The following is a 14,327-nucleotide window of genomic DNA, read 5'->3' on the forward strand; positions in this document are numbered from 1 at the left end:
AGAAACCGTATCAGTTGCATGAAGAATAACAGCTTCCCCCCTTATCGTGTTCAATTTTGGATAATTTGTTCCAGGGCTACAGAAGAGTATCATTTAATTAATCAACTTTCAGTAACTCCTATATTTTACGTAGTAAAGGAGGCAACTTAGGAAAATGTGCTTTAAAAATGTAGCCATAGTAGGGCAGCTTTTTTCCACTGTTCTGGGAAGCTTTTTATAACTTACCTGGTGCTTGATTAATGACCACATGAAACACAATGAAATATTTTTAATAGTAAAACCTCTAACAGTTTCTTTTAAAACTATTCATGAGAGAGATCATGGTTTCAAATGACATACTAAAAATATGAACTTTGAATAATTTTAATTTGATAATCATGTGGCACAAGATAGTTATTATTTGTAGTATTACAGTACATGTTAGCATTCAGGATAGAGTAGAGCTGCATTGTGTAAGGCTCTGCAGCTATGCAAAACAAAAGACCTCTGTTGTCCACAGGAATTTACAATTCAAGCATAAGACAAGGAACACCTGTTTGGGATGGAGAGAAGCAGATGGGGGATATGTTGAAATCATACAATATTACTGGCCATCAGAATGGGCAGTGGAACCGGCACTCTATGGCCTTATGATTTCCAGAGGACCTTTTAATAGATACTGTGATTAATTTTCTACTTGTCCTCTAGCACTGAAGCTCACATACTGCTCAATGCTTGCTTGCAACTGAAGTTAGGTATATATGAGTGTTAAGCGTATAAGCTCAGGCTTTCAATGAATCCTATTAGCAACAAGTCACTTTTGTTTAAAATTCCCAAAATAGATTATTTTCTAAGGTTTTGATTTGCAGATTTGACCCAACCTTTCAGAGAAAGAAGCGAAATCCTTTAGAAATGTCATATGCAATTTTTCCTATAGCATATATGAATTGAATTCTTTACTCATTTTTTTATGAAGCCCTAGGGCCCATGGTTGGTGGGGCTGTTAATTCCTGGATTGGGGTTTGCAGATGATGAATCTGAATGATTTGGATTCTTGGACGCTGGCCTTATTTCAGCTTCTTATATACCGATGTAAATTGGGTGATACACTGTTGCCTTTGATAAAAGTGATAACCATCACAAGTTAAATCTCAATTGCTACCTGCTTTTTGCATTGCCTAGCCTGAGGGACACCTGCAGACCTCAGGGTGATGAAACCAAAATGTCTGTTTAATTTGGAATGAATTTATTGGCAGTGTTTTCAGAAAAAGAGTTCTTGAACCTCTTTTGTCCCTACCCACATTTGTCTTCATTTTTCCTCTTCTGTATCTTTTTTTCTTATACCTACGCTGTGGGGAATAGAGCATATATTCATTAAATGTGAGATGCCTGGTGTAGATTTCAGTGCAGTGGGTGGAATGGTGCGTGGTGGAATAACTGTAGTGTCTGTCGGATATCATAGCAAATTCTTTGTCTGTACAATTTTCTTTGTATTGCAAAGCAAAGTTGAGAACATGCAGTCTTGCTTTGTCTTCGTAGCTAAGGATTCCACAAGTGCAGGAGGATTCCTAGTGTGTGTAAAGCCTGTGTAACCAGCTCCTGTGTCATTTTTCCTGCTAACCATAATGTGGTGGGAGTGCTGGAGGCAAAGATGACAAATGTAGACCTTCATATTGCTGTAGCTTTTGTTGTATTAAAGCTGAGAACTGAGGAGATACAACTGGCTCCTCTCTCCTTCCTTTCCCCTTGGATCAGCCATAAACTGGATGGCGGAAAAGAGGACCCAGTTGTGGGTTCCTCAGTGGATATCTTTGCCCTGATGTAAGCCTTTGGCACAGGTAGATTGTGTGGGCTTATGAAGGAGATGATGCTCGAATTTAGAGTCCTCTGAACTTGTAGTAATGAGATCTGGAGAGAAATGGGTCTTCATTTCCTGGCTGCAGTTACACCTCTAGGTCAGATTTACCAATACCCCATTGTGTGACAAGTTCAGGACTCATTGCTTGTGGTGCCTCTTTCCATGGGTACCCAAATGCTTGGCTGGAGTGTACAGAAGTCAGTTGTTTTTCCATGCAGTGATAGGGGATTGCCTATCCTTTGTCTTTCACGGGCATGCATAACTGAAGCTTTGATACTTCTCAGGTCCTGTCTGACGTGTTCAACGCACCGGTGTACACTATTGATACCGCCAACTCTGCTTGTTTGGGAAGTGCTTACAGAGCAATTCACGGTAAGACTGTAAGGAGATACTTCTGAGCAGTCTGGGCGTTTAATTTCAGCTGGTTAATACGTGGGATTAACATTACTGAAAATAAGGGGAGAATAAAGCTGTGTGGATCTGACTGGAAGGTCACTGAGGTCAAAGGGTATTTTTTTTTTTTTGTTTAATACACTTGGATCAGGCCCAAGAATAGCATTTACATTATAATTCAAGTCTGATTCAAGGCTGCTTCTCAACCAGGGGAATAGGGCCTGGAAACTGAGATCGGCAGGGTAGGGTCTAGGAGCTTAATGCATTAAGTTATGATCTCCGTGTGTCTTTTCCAAAGAAGAATACAGCAATCTGAAGATGTCAGTGTCTCCTGCAGCGATGGATTGTGGACCAGGCTGTAAACTGGGCTGCTGAAATGGACAAACCAAACAAAGGACCAATCCTAGCAAATAAGATCCAAGAGGGCAGGGATGACAGGACTAGTAATACTGCTAGCTGAGTAAATGTTATTAAACCTATATATATCTTCCAGCTTTTAAACGTCAAGACGTAGGATATACAAGGCATACTGGGCTTCATGCTCAACTGTGTGCACTTTGTCTTGTAAAAGAATAAATCTTGGGATATGTTAGGTTATACAGTCATTTTGTTCGTTGTGCTACATCACTCACTGTACCACAGTGGTCCAAGTCCCAAATTTGAAGGGTTAATGACTTTGTATTTATTAATGCATGCAGTTGTATGTTCAGGGTAGGCCCTCAGCCATTTAAGAGTTCAGTCCCAGACGGGACATTTTATTAAAGTGTTTTTAAAAGTTTCTAATACCTTAGTGCTAAACAAGTTGAGGAACGTGGATCAAATTGTAAAGTCCTTGTTTAGGCCAACTCAGTTTAGCCTCAGTATTTCTGCTAGGAAGCTTTAGGATTTGGCCTGTAAGAAATGGATAGATTCTGCACAGGTTCATACAAAATCCACGGCATTGCAGCAAGCATGGAAAAGATAACATCAGCCATCAGGAAAAATCAGCCAAGTTTTAATTTTAGAAGCCAATTCTGCTGTCACATTAGAACATCTGAAGACTACATGCTCTCGTGCATCTGAAAGCAGCACAGCCAAAAGCTTGAGTCAATGTGTTTAACACAAACAGCATGCTCTCCGCTTTATTTCCAGAAAAGACACAAGGGTTCTGTCAGGCAAAGTATGGCAGGACTGTGAAAACACTACTGTTAGGTTATCGCTATGTTTGAGGCCATAATGGGTTCCTTTTTGCACTTTGGGGGCCAGATCTCCAAACTCTTTACTCAAAATTTGCCTACTGCTTCAGAAGCCACCGGAATCTTTCCCGTTCGTAATGCCACAGGCAAACTCCTTGTCCACGAATAGAAGCGAGCTGCAGAGCCGTCGTTAAAGTTTCTGCAGTTATTTCATATGTATGGAAGATGTAAATTCCCTCTGCCAGTTGGCATGTGAAATCTTGGGGCTTGGTTGACAGAGCGTTTGAGGGAAGGTTTTGGATGCCATGCTGACAGAGGGACTCCTTCGCTCAGGTACTCTGCCAGCCAAGCCCCCGGGGCATGCTGTGTGTGCTTCTAAATGGCATTTTTGATTGATGCCTTCAGCTGACTCACTGTTGGCCAGGCAAAGGAATTGGGTAAAAGCAAAGACTAGTTAATATAAATGAAATATTGATGACAGGGGCTCCTTAATAACATTAGAGTGTACATCTGCAAGCAGGGTTTTCCACAGTTAGCCTGGGGTTCTTAGCAGGTACAACAAGGAACTCCTGAAATGCTGTGATTCACTTACAAAGCCAAATGCTATGGTAGAGGGACCCCGCTATTATTCTGCTTTGTTATATATCAATATATTTAATGACTTGTAGCAGGTTTTCTTGACGCTGTTTTCACTTCCTTTTTTTTGGATCACATTTTGTCCTTGAATCCCTTGCTTCCACATACTTCCACTGCTGCTTACTGTATTGTTGTAACCATAAATAATTACTGATATTGTTGAGTAGTGTTTCTGCTGGCTGCCTATTCTCCAGGGTACGAATTGAGTGATTGGCAAAAACCTCAATCACAGAGTCCCTACTTCCCACTGCATTGGAATGTAAGATCTTTCGCCATTTATCCTTCAATCCTGAATGCTGACCTGAACAGGGAAGATCAATATAAAGTATTAATTTGCCAGGGAGTCAAGGCACATCCCTCATCTTGCTTTTTGCATTGATCAGGATTGTGATTCTCATTGCAGGACTTGTAGCTGAGACAAATGTGTCCTTGGCTGATGTTGTGAAATTAGCACCGGAGCCTAGATTGGCTGTTACACCAACCACCGGGGCTGAGGAGGTGAGCAAGCTTGGAAATGTCATTTTCCTTTTCATTTCCTGTCTGCTTCAAAATGTAGTCGTTAACTAATTTTTTTTCTAATACAATAGATTAATTTAAGAATTATTTTGTTGCACAGGTCTTATTGTAAAGATTGATTTCATTCTGGGAGATGCCTAGTGTTGTAACAATGTAGTAATCTGCGTGATCACTCCATCCAGGTCTGAGACGTGTTCTCCTAACTGGGTGTGATCAGAGAGCAGAATCTGCTCCTTAAGGGACAGAAAAAGTTATAGAATAGGTAGACTTTAGATACAGGTCAGGTTGTAACTGATAATAATTGACAAAACAGTCTTTACTTGCTTGCAGCAAGCAGCATTGAAAAAAGCATGGTGGTGGAAAACATCAGAAAAACCCTTCCAGTCTGAAAGAGAGGACAGCAATTCTGTGTCTTCGCTTGTCGCTTGAAGTTGGAACAGCTAATAGCGTGCTAGCCGGGAGGATTCAGTAGTCACAGGTCTTCTTGGGACCTTGCCCACCCTGGGAATTTCAGCATATCTGAAGGTGAAGCTTGTGCTTCAGAGATAAAGCAAAACAGTCACTGTTGCTAACAGCACGGTTCTTGCCCATATCCCTGCCAAGGAAGGAATTGCAGTCTTGGGCCCTCCAGTGCAACCCCGTACCTCTCACTACTGAGTGCCAAAGGCCTTAGTTTACAACAGCTTCTGAAATACAAAGCCAGATAATAAATTAACAGTAGGATATAGCAAGATTCCTAGAGAATTCGAGTTTAAATTAGAAAGCCCCCATCTTCAGCTGTGTAGAAACTTTTTAAATCAAGACAGCCTTACACTCTTCATTTATGAGATTTGGCTGTGCCCTAACTACAGGCAACAAGGTTTTAAAGCTTTTATTTAAACTGGGAAATTAATGATCTGCCAAAGGTACTAACTCCCAGCTACATGTGTAGTGGAGCACCAGATATCATCATGAGTAATAATAGAAATGATCATGCTGCATTGTGCCTGCCAGCATATTATTTAATTATTAACTGAGATGAAGGAGCTCAGTAATCGAATAGAAGTCCCCTTCAGAAATATTAAGACATTGAATAATTTAAACTTGATTGATCTGATCTCATTTACTCAACCTTCCCCCCTCATTTTGAAAGATAAAATAATTAACAGCAGTGGCCTGTGCCGCATGTGTTGCAGCTGAAGGCTCCTGCAGGGGCTTCGGGAGCAGCTCCCTGGTGTCTGGTTCAGCCTCCCGTCGCTGCCTTGTTTTCCCCCAAAACTCTCTCTGCTGAAAAGCTGACAGGCTGCCTTTGGTGGAGGTGGAGAGTGCTCAGAGACCTGCTTTTGACCCCCCGGTGCTGCTTCAGCTAGAAAGCTCAAGGGCAGGGAATACAGCTGTCACTCACAGAGGCCTTGCAAGAGCAGCAAGCACCTTGTGCCCCTGCAGGGGCCAGGCTAACCTAGCTGGAAGGATCAGTGGGGAATTCATTTACCTCTTTCTATTTTACTGTCTGCATAAAATGGCCTGGAAGCTAAAAGAGTTAATTATCTCCCTCTCGATACTTTTCTTCTCCTTTTCCACTTGGTTAAACCTGGCTCTCACAGCACATCTTTTTATTGGTTTTAAATGATGTACAGCAGTGAATTATTGCCCCAATGGATAGGAGTGAATGATAGAGAAGGTAGTGACCAAACAGCATGCAAAGGAATAACCGTGCCTCTGCTTTAGCTTTGCTTGCCAGCTTCCTTCCATTAAAAGGAGCTTCTTGCAATTACGTATTCCACACCATTTTTTTCCTTCCTGTCTTACAATTTTACAGTTGATGGTGGATTCCCTGGCTAGTTTCATGGCTGTGAAACTGCAGAAAGCCAGAGGGCCTGTCAGTAATAGTGTGTTAGCATGAACAGTGCAGTAAAAATTCATAATGTGATGAGTCAGTTTGATTCTGTTTCTTACAGAGCTGCATCTCCCTGTCCCTCCGATTTAATTCTGTTGAGTTTAGAGGCTTTCACTTAAATGACGGTTCTTTTTATAAACTTCAAAGTCATCCTGAGGTTAGGTTCTGTCTCACTGAGGAGCTCTTCTGAAAGAGTCTGGCTAACCAATGTGAAATTGCCTGGACCACTTCCCTACATTTTCTGGACAGCTACAGCTAAATCTTGGCAGTGCGGAGAAAAAACAGTCATAACACAGCAATCTGGTCTGGTTTTTGTCCTTTCTTCCTGGTGGAGGTTGGAGGCAACATGTGCTACATCCTTGGAAGGAGGAAAACTTCCTATAGACAGAGGTCAAATGCGACAGTTTGATGTGGCTGCTTCTTCGGTGCCAAGGCTTATCCATGCAGTAGGACTTTTCAGGAACCAAAAACGCAAAAAGTGTTTCTTTGATTGCCACAGGATTGTTTGTAATAATGAAAGTGATTTCTTTTGAAGGGAGGAGCAGGACACACAAAACAATTCTTCCAGTTCAGTTAAGCTGATGAGCAGGTAAAATAAAGTCACGAGATGAGAAGTAGAGAGCTTGTGATGTGTGGTGAGATAGCAGTGGAAACTGAGGTCCCGTAAGTTGCAACTTGTCTGGCAAAAATGTCACTTTTTGCTGTGGAAGAGACTATTCCAAAGAGGATAAATTCCTCTTTGTGGCTGACCCTAAGCCTCTTAGCTGAACATGATTTCACAGAATATTTGTAGAGTGTGGGGGCTCACCACCTTGAGCTTATTTAGAATTCTGTAGATACCCAAACAGGTCATAAAGAATTCTGGTGGTAATCACTGTGCCAATAATCCTTGGTCATGACTCAACCAGGCTAGCTGAAGTCAGCTATCTGTGGGTTAACCTTATGAATTCCCTTCCCTATTTTCAGAACAACAAAAATTAGTCATCTCACCTCTTTGGAGCTGTCTCATCCCCCAAGGAAAAAGATTAATCAGAACCCACTAAGCACGACAGAAATAACCAGGAGATTCTAGAGCAATAAATATATATTAAAAGACCAAAAGAATGCCTTATTATGGCATTAGAATTCAGCTGTATTTCGGTAATCTATTAAAATGGAGTTGTTTAGCTTGTTGGTTAATTAACAAAAAAGCATGAGAGGGGAACATGGTTATCTGGAGTTGATTGCTCGTGTTTATACAAACCATGTCCCTGTGACATAGCATCAGATTTATTGTAATACCGTGTAGGGCTTTGTAGGGGGAAGGCATGGTGCAGTTCACTACCTCTGGATATGTATTTTTTGATTGCATTATCGACTGTACTGAGATGTATTAATTCTACAAAAATTCAAGGAGGAAAAACGTGGGAAAATGTGGGCCTAACAGGTTTTCTTGACTTTGGTGAACTGCCTTGTAAGCGTGTGTATTTATGGAAGTGACCCTGTTACCCAGGAAAGTTATAATGACCTATTTATTGATTTGAAATAATGATATTTTTTGTTGAGTTAGATTTTGGAGGGGGATGGTTATTTTCCAGGATTGGTGTAGGTTGGTAATTTAGTGCAAAGTAGGTAATAATAATACAGCTATGGAAATATGATAATAGGTATCGATGGAAGTTTGATTAAAGTGATTTGTGAAGCCAGTAAATTTTTTAACCTGTTAAACTGATTCAGATATGCTTATAGAATGAATATATGAAGTAGATAAAGAGACTGGGGTGTGGTTCCTTGGAGTCGTCTTCGGGGTATTTCTAGACACTGTCATATCCGTTCTGCTTTAAGCATATTCGTTCTGTGTTAAAAAAGGTGAACAACTGCCATGATTTTAAAAATAAAATATCTGTCTCTCTTGATTTTTTTAAGCAATTCTCTGATGCTGAAGTAATTTGAACGTGGTTTAAAGAAAAAAAGGAACCTATCAAAAGTAGCAAGTGTTTGCAAGGGACTGATTGATTTTAATCTATTCAGGGTAGATTAAATGTACTTGGGTAGATTAAAATTAGATAATCATCAGCATCATCTTTGTAATTTGTAAATTTTGAATTGCTCCAATCATTGGCTAACACAGCATTGCCGGAGACAGAAGGATCTGTGAGGATTGTCACTTGTAATAATTTGTAGCTGGTTTTGCTTGTAGAGGGACAAAGTCCCATTCTTCTAGACGTTGCATGAGGAAATATTAACAGCCGTATTAAGTTTATAGGCTAGTACTGTGGTGAGATAAAATACGAGGATGACATACTTGATTTGGACTAGAGAGCAAGGTACATTTATTTGAACATATTTTCCAGGAAAGGCAGGTCAAGTTTTTCCTCTGTTACACAATGTAATATGTATCATTACTGTTTTCTTATTTATTTGTGGGATTGTCGGAGTGTGGCCAAGTTGTCCCAGGAGTGAAGTTTAGGGTTTGTAAATGAAGCCATCGGAGTATTGCTAATGTTGCAGAGTAGGCTATAGAGATAAGCGGGAGAAAAGGCCATAATATAGCAAGGACAATTAAATTATGGACAATAATAAGGTTCATGTTGTGATACATGTAATTACTTTCGTTAAATATCATGCTCTGATATATTAGGTTTGAAGCTATGACAGAGAGGGAATTTATGTACTTGAGTTTTTATGCATCATTGAGAGTTCTTTATTCCCTTTGGACCTCAATGAGAAAAATAAATCTATATAATTGCCTCAGGAAGAAGGGTCCTGGAATCGCTTAGGAGGAGTTGCCTGAGGTTTTGCAGAGGCAGTTCAGTCGTGGCAGATGTGGAGATGCATCTTTCACAAATGTAGCTGGCTGCATGCTCAGGCCAGGTTCTCAGCTGATGCTTTGGCATTTCTTGCATGTGCTTCATGGGAGCAGTGCTGCTTCGGCCCCAAACTTCATCTGCTGTAAGGTTGGCATGAAAAGCACAGCTTATGAAAAGCTTGAAGCACTGCTGCCCTTACCAGCCATGAGGTATTGCAGCCAAATTCCCTAATGAAGAGGAATTTAAAACTTTGTGCTAGCCCTTTGAACTGTGCTGCTGTTTTTTTCTTTTTTTTCCTCTAACCCCAATTGAAAATAAATAGAGTACAAGAAATGGTCTTGAATTTAGTTGTTGTCTGCATTTTTTTCAGATGGTACACAATGCAACATTCATTTACACTAATGGCTGGGAAGGTTATTGCCAATGCCTGAATTTTGTCAATTAGCAGGCTAAGTGCTTAAGTCCAATAAACAGGAAAAGGAACTGTTATCAGTAAACGTGGTTGTTCATTTATTTTGACACATTTTAATTTAGAGTGATGTATTAACAATAATACTTCCCAACCTTCCAGTGAATGTGTTGTTGTATATTTTGTAAAAACACTGCTGGGTAGGTAATAAGGAGCCTCCTTTCTTAGCAGCTGAGCACACTTGCCCATGCATCCCTGTGGTGCTGAAACCTTGTTGAGAAACACCGAGGGTTTTCCAAATTTACAGAACAGCAAAGTAAGAAATAGCGAAGCTTGATTATAAATGCTTCAGTGAATAAAAGAGCTGGTTTTGTCTGGTATGCTGATACTCCTGGTACAGCTGTAGTTGCCTGCTCAATATTTTGTTTACTGTGATGTGCGCGTTTAGCAGAAATGGGAGCAACAATATTCTTGGGGAACATGAAAACAATATGTGTATGTACTTCACTGAACACCGAAGGTCCCCGTGTAGTCAGTTAAAAACGGCATGCTGAGTCATGTGGCATTTAATAATAGTATTGGTTTTATTTGCTAACTCCGTAATCTGCTTAAACCTCCACGGGCCTCAACATCACTGTCCTGTAAAGAAGAGGAGCTGGGGCACGTGCATGTTAAATGACTTGCCTGAGGCCACTGAGTTAGCCTGTTGCACAGGAAAGAGGGAGTAGATTTCTCTATTTTAATCTAAATTTAATCTATTTTAATCTTAAGGCATTGTAAGACTCTGGTAATCACTGTGAGATGGATTGGAAAAACTGTCCTGAAGAGGTCACGGCTAGAGAACGGTGCTTGCTTGCTGTACGTGCTTCTTCTCTTCTTCCCCTTGATGTACTTCATCTGTTGAAGAAATGTACCTTACCTGCTGTGACATCATGTTGGTGAAAGGGAGAAGTTGATCAAAACAGGCTCCTGCTGCAGAACGTGTCTATTAGGTCTCTCTCACCTGCCCTAGAGGAAGGTGGAAGTGGGACTGAAGCAGTGCCTCCAGGTTTCACTCAGCAGACTGACACTACCCTTTAGGAAGAGGGAAGCAAGAACTGCATTATATAACTGGATCACAAGAACAAAACACTCCAGTTCTTTATTTCTTAGATGAGAAAATTCTGCAAACGCTTCATGTTTCTTTTCTTTCATCTGAGAAAATGACTGGTGCAGATACTGAGGCCAGTGCAGGACTGTGCACAAAACCCCGCAAGAGCAGCACTGTCTTCTCCTACAGCCTCACAGTTTGCACTCAAAACATCTCCCTCCTGAATTTTTCATGCACATACAGTTGTTGGTTGTGGCTCTTATGTGGAAGAGGATAACATGCCTTTAACTGCTGGATCTCACTTATTGATGAGAGCAGTAATTCAGTTTACTGGGTATGATTCATTGTGGCTCTGTAACCTCTCTGATCCCGGAGCCAGGAGCGAGACTGTCCTGATTATGTATAGCATCAGTGCAGAGGGCTCGTAGACTAGACTGGCGGCCCATAGGATTCAGTGCAGCAGGGATGTGACCTTATGGCATCCTCCTAAGGACTGCTCGAGCTTGTACCAGACCCTACACCGGCTCCTGGCTGTCCCTTCTTTATGCTAAGGCCAGTGAATGAGGGAAGCTGTCCTGGCGTGGCATGTCAAATTACATTTTTATTAGACTGTTAAAACTAGACATAGGAGATAATGAAGAGGTTTATTTAGCAGATCTGGAAGCATCATAGTTTTAGGTTGGAGCCTACAGTAGGGCTAGGCTTTATTTGGGATTTCTGCTATGTAACCCGGTCATGTACAAGCAGCTCATCTTCTAAGATATGTCCTGTGATGAATTTGAAACAGAAGGAAAAAAAAAATAAAAGGGGCGGGGGGGGGAGATGAGTGAAGCAAATCCCAGCATGGATCTTGCCCATATCCAAAAGCCCAAGACATGATTCAGTGTGGGGTTTTGAATATGTTTGATTCTTGATTGTACTTTTCATAGCTGGAACAATTCTGGATCTAAAAATTCCTGGTGGATTCCAGCTAAAGAAATAGGAGAAAGCTACTTGTGTGCTCGGTGTGGTTGTGGAAAGGAGCTGGGTCTTCGTTTGTGCCCTGGGATTGCAGGGCAAGGAGCCAGGCCATGAGCACATTGTAGATGGGGAGGACTGTGGTGTTGGAAGGCGTGAGGGAGAGGAGAAGCTGAAGGAGATAAGAGAGTACAAGAGGGGTGGGAGAGGGAGTGGGAAGTGTACTTTAGAAAGCCCCAGTCAGCACATTGGCCAGGGAGGACCTTTTTGCAGTGGTATTTCAGTGTGCTAGGGGGTGGCGGCGTGCCTATTAGCAAGGCAGAGGAGGAGGGGACAGAGGCAGCGATCCGTCCCGAGGGAGGGAGGCAAGGACAGAGTTCTGCCTGGGTGGTCAGGACAGCTATAACTGGGGGGGCACGCCAGGCTCGGAGAGGTGACTTTATCAGAGCTGCTTCCTCTGGAACCAATGACTTCTGCTTATAGCAAGAACGCAATCACAATAAGAACAACCTGCATGTGTCATAAAATTAGGCTATAAAGGAGACGGTAAAAAGGACGGTGACATTTGAAGAAGGAAGACGCTGCAGCGTTTTCTTTGGTAAATTGGGGGAAAAAGACTTGAAACCTTCAGGTGCCTATGAAGATGCTACATTTCTCAGGTCTGAAGATATTTTTAACTGCAGTGTGATTTAAAAATCTGATTTTTCAAATTAGACGTATTTGTTTCTTTTTCTTTTCTAGCTTTATCGTCCACTTCTGAAAAGATATGCAGAGCTTGAGCAGAAGGTGATCTACAACCCAACCTCTTCTTGTCCTGCGAAATAATAAGCAAACAAAATTTATACGTTGGCTGCAGTGGACTCCCAAGGAGATCAAAAGAGATTTGCTCAGAATTTACTGGAGTTGTTTAAATCATTTTTTCCTCATTGTAGATGAATAATTTTTAAGTGGCTGAGTTGGAGTGTGTTGATGGAAAAAGTTACATTGTGATCAAAACCCTAATTAAAAAAATATCTTATTGTTCTGTGTGTGTGACTTCAGTTTTTCCTGAGCGCTTTTCAGATGGTGCTTGCTGTTTTGGAATAGCTGGCTGACCAAGTCACGTCCCTTGCGTATACGAATCACTCCACCCATCTCCATCAGCTTTGATTCCATGTGTTCAGTGTGCTAGACTCTCTACGTACCCATCTAGTACAGTATCTAAATTCCACAACCTCTTCCACCTACATAATTTATCTATGTTTACATCTTTGCCCACATAATACCAACAGAAAGCTGAAGCATACTCCATCCCGTTTTTCTTCAGTACGTAGGGGATGTGTTCTGTGAAGGCTGATTAAAGCTTTTGACCGCTCCCTGGGATCCTCAGAAAAGGGGAATTATTGTTACCTGACACTATGGAAAGTCTGCTGTGTGATGGAACGTGATGTGACTGGGTTTTAGAAACTGGAAATCGCAGAGGCATTTGTAGACACATTGAATTTGCCCTGTGTGATGCCCACATAGCTGCACAAAGTTTTATCTGACAACAGTTTTGAAAAGATGAAAATAAGGGTCAGATGTGAAAAGATTTAGATGCTTTCTTTCTGTTTCATAAAGAGTCAGTTTCATCTCCATAATTGTTTGCAGTTACGCTGTTTTCCTTTCCTCCTTCAGGTGTCACGGCCATGAAGTTCTTCGTTTCATGCTGAGTGTGTGTGCAGAAGAAACAGGGCAGGAAGGTCACGGTTTTGTGGTTTTTTTTTGTTTGTTTGTTTTTGTTTGTTGTTTATTTATTTATTTTTTTATACCAGCAGTATGCCATTTTTCTTTCTTGGAAGTGCTGAGCAGAATGCTGAGCTGTCTTGCTCTGATGCTACTCTTCCACTTCAAATGTTTCAGTCCAGATTAAGTAGATGCTAGCTGAGGAAAATCTCAGAGAAAATACAGATCTTTCTACAGAGGTGTGTGGAAGTCACAGAATTCGAGTGAACATCCTAAATCACCCTCTGCAAGTGGGAACACTTTACTGCACCATTGTACAGTGCCAATATTTTCCCCTTAGGATAAAATTTCTTCTGGGAATAAAGTAGGCTTGTTTTAATGTAAATGACTGAAGTCTTTCTTCTGTTCTTGCAGAAGTTGTAAAGTGCCTAGGGAGCAAGGCAGGGAATTGTAGGGAGGAGAAGATCTCTCTATTGAGTATTTGCTGGAGATGGGTGACTCAGATTTGTGTTCTTCACCTTACAGCGGGGTAGGAGCACTCACCTTGTCCCTGCCACATCTCTGCGGTGGGAGTGGGAACCCTTTGCAATGACTCACCTCGTGAGGGGAGGGGGAATGAGCACGTTCCTCCTTTGCTCTCCCTTTTATATATGAGTAGGAACATTGTGAGTATGAACAGTGCCTTTTTTGTTCATAACTGAATAATTGTAACTTCGCTTGATATTAGCAAGATTACTCAGTGGGGTCAAGAATTACATTTCCGAGTTTCTAAAGTAGGTTTCTTTTAAGCAATTGCTTTAAAAGGTGGCATTATAAATACACATTTATCTCTTTTATGTGCTTATTATTCTGAGTCCCAAGGTACAGTGCTAAAACATGTAATACTTCTTACAAGCCTCCACCTTCAGCAGTCGCTCTGTCATTGAGAAAGACTGTGGAAAGGCA

At 41.3% G+C, this 14,327-nt stretch overlaps 1 protein-coding gene across 10 annotated transcripts in view; it reads left to right on the top strand.

The window, feature by feature from the left end:
• The window catches only part of XYLB (xylulokinase), a 99,806-nt gene that overhangs the window by 70,908 nt on the left and 14,571 nt on the right, over window positions 1-14,327 (top strand). For 5 of the 10 annotated variants that reach the window (XM_083824696.1, XM_083824694.1, XM_083824688.1 and 2 more), the window contains 3 exons: window positions 2,122-2,209; window positions 4,445-4,539; window positions 12,420-13,767. In XM_083824696.1, the coding sequence (XP_083680822.1) occupies window positions 2,122-2,209; window positions 4,445-4,539; window positions 12,420-12,503 (267 nt within the window). In that variant the 3' untranslated portion in view covers window positions 12,504-13,767. Of the gene's footprint in view, window positions 1-2,121; window positions 2,210-4,444; window positions 4,540-10,402; window positions 10,490-12,419; window positions 13,768-14,327 lie in introns of those variants that run through there. The other 5 variants (XR_014579965.1, XR_014579967.1, XR_014579968.1 and 2 more) reach the window with 4 other exon arrangements.

The sequence above is a fragment of the Anser anser genome (assembly GCF_964211835.1).
Source record: "Anser anser genome assembly, chromosome: 2".
Taxonomy (NCBI): Eukaryota; Metazoa; Chordata; class Aves; order Anseriformes; family Anatidae; genus Anser; species Anser anser.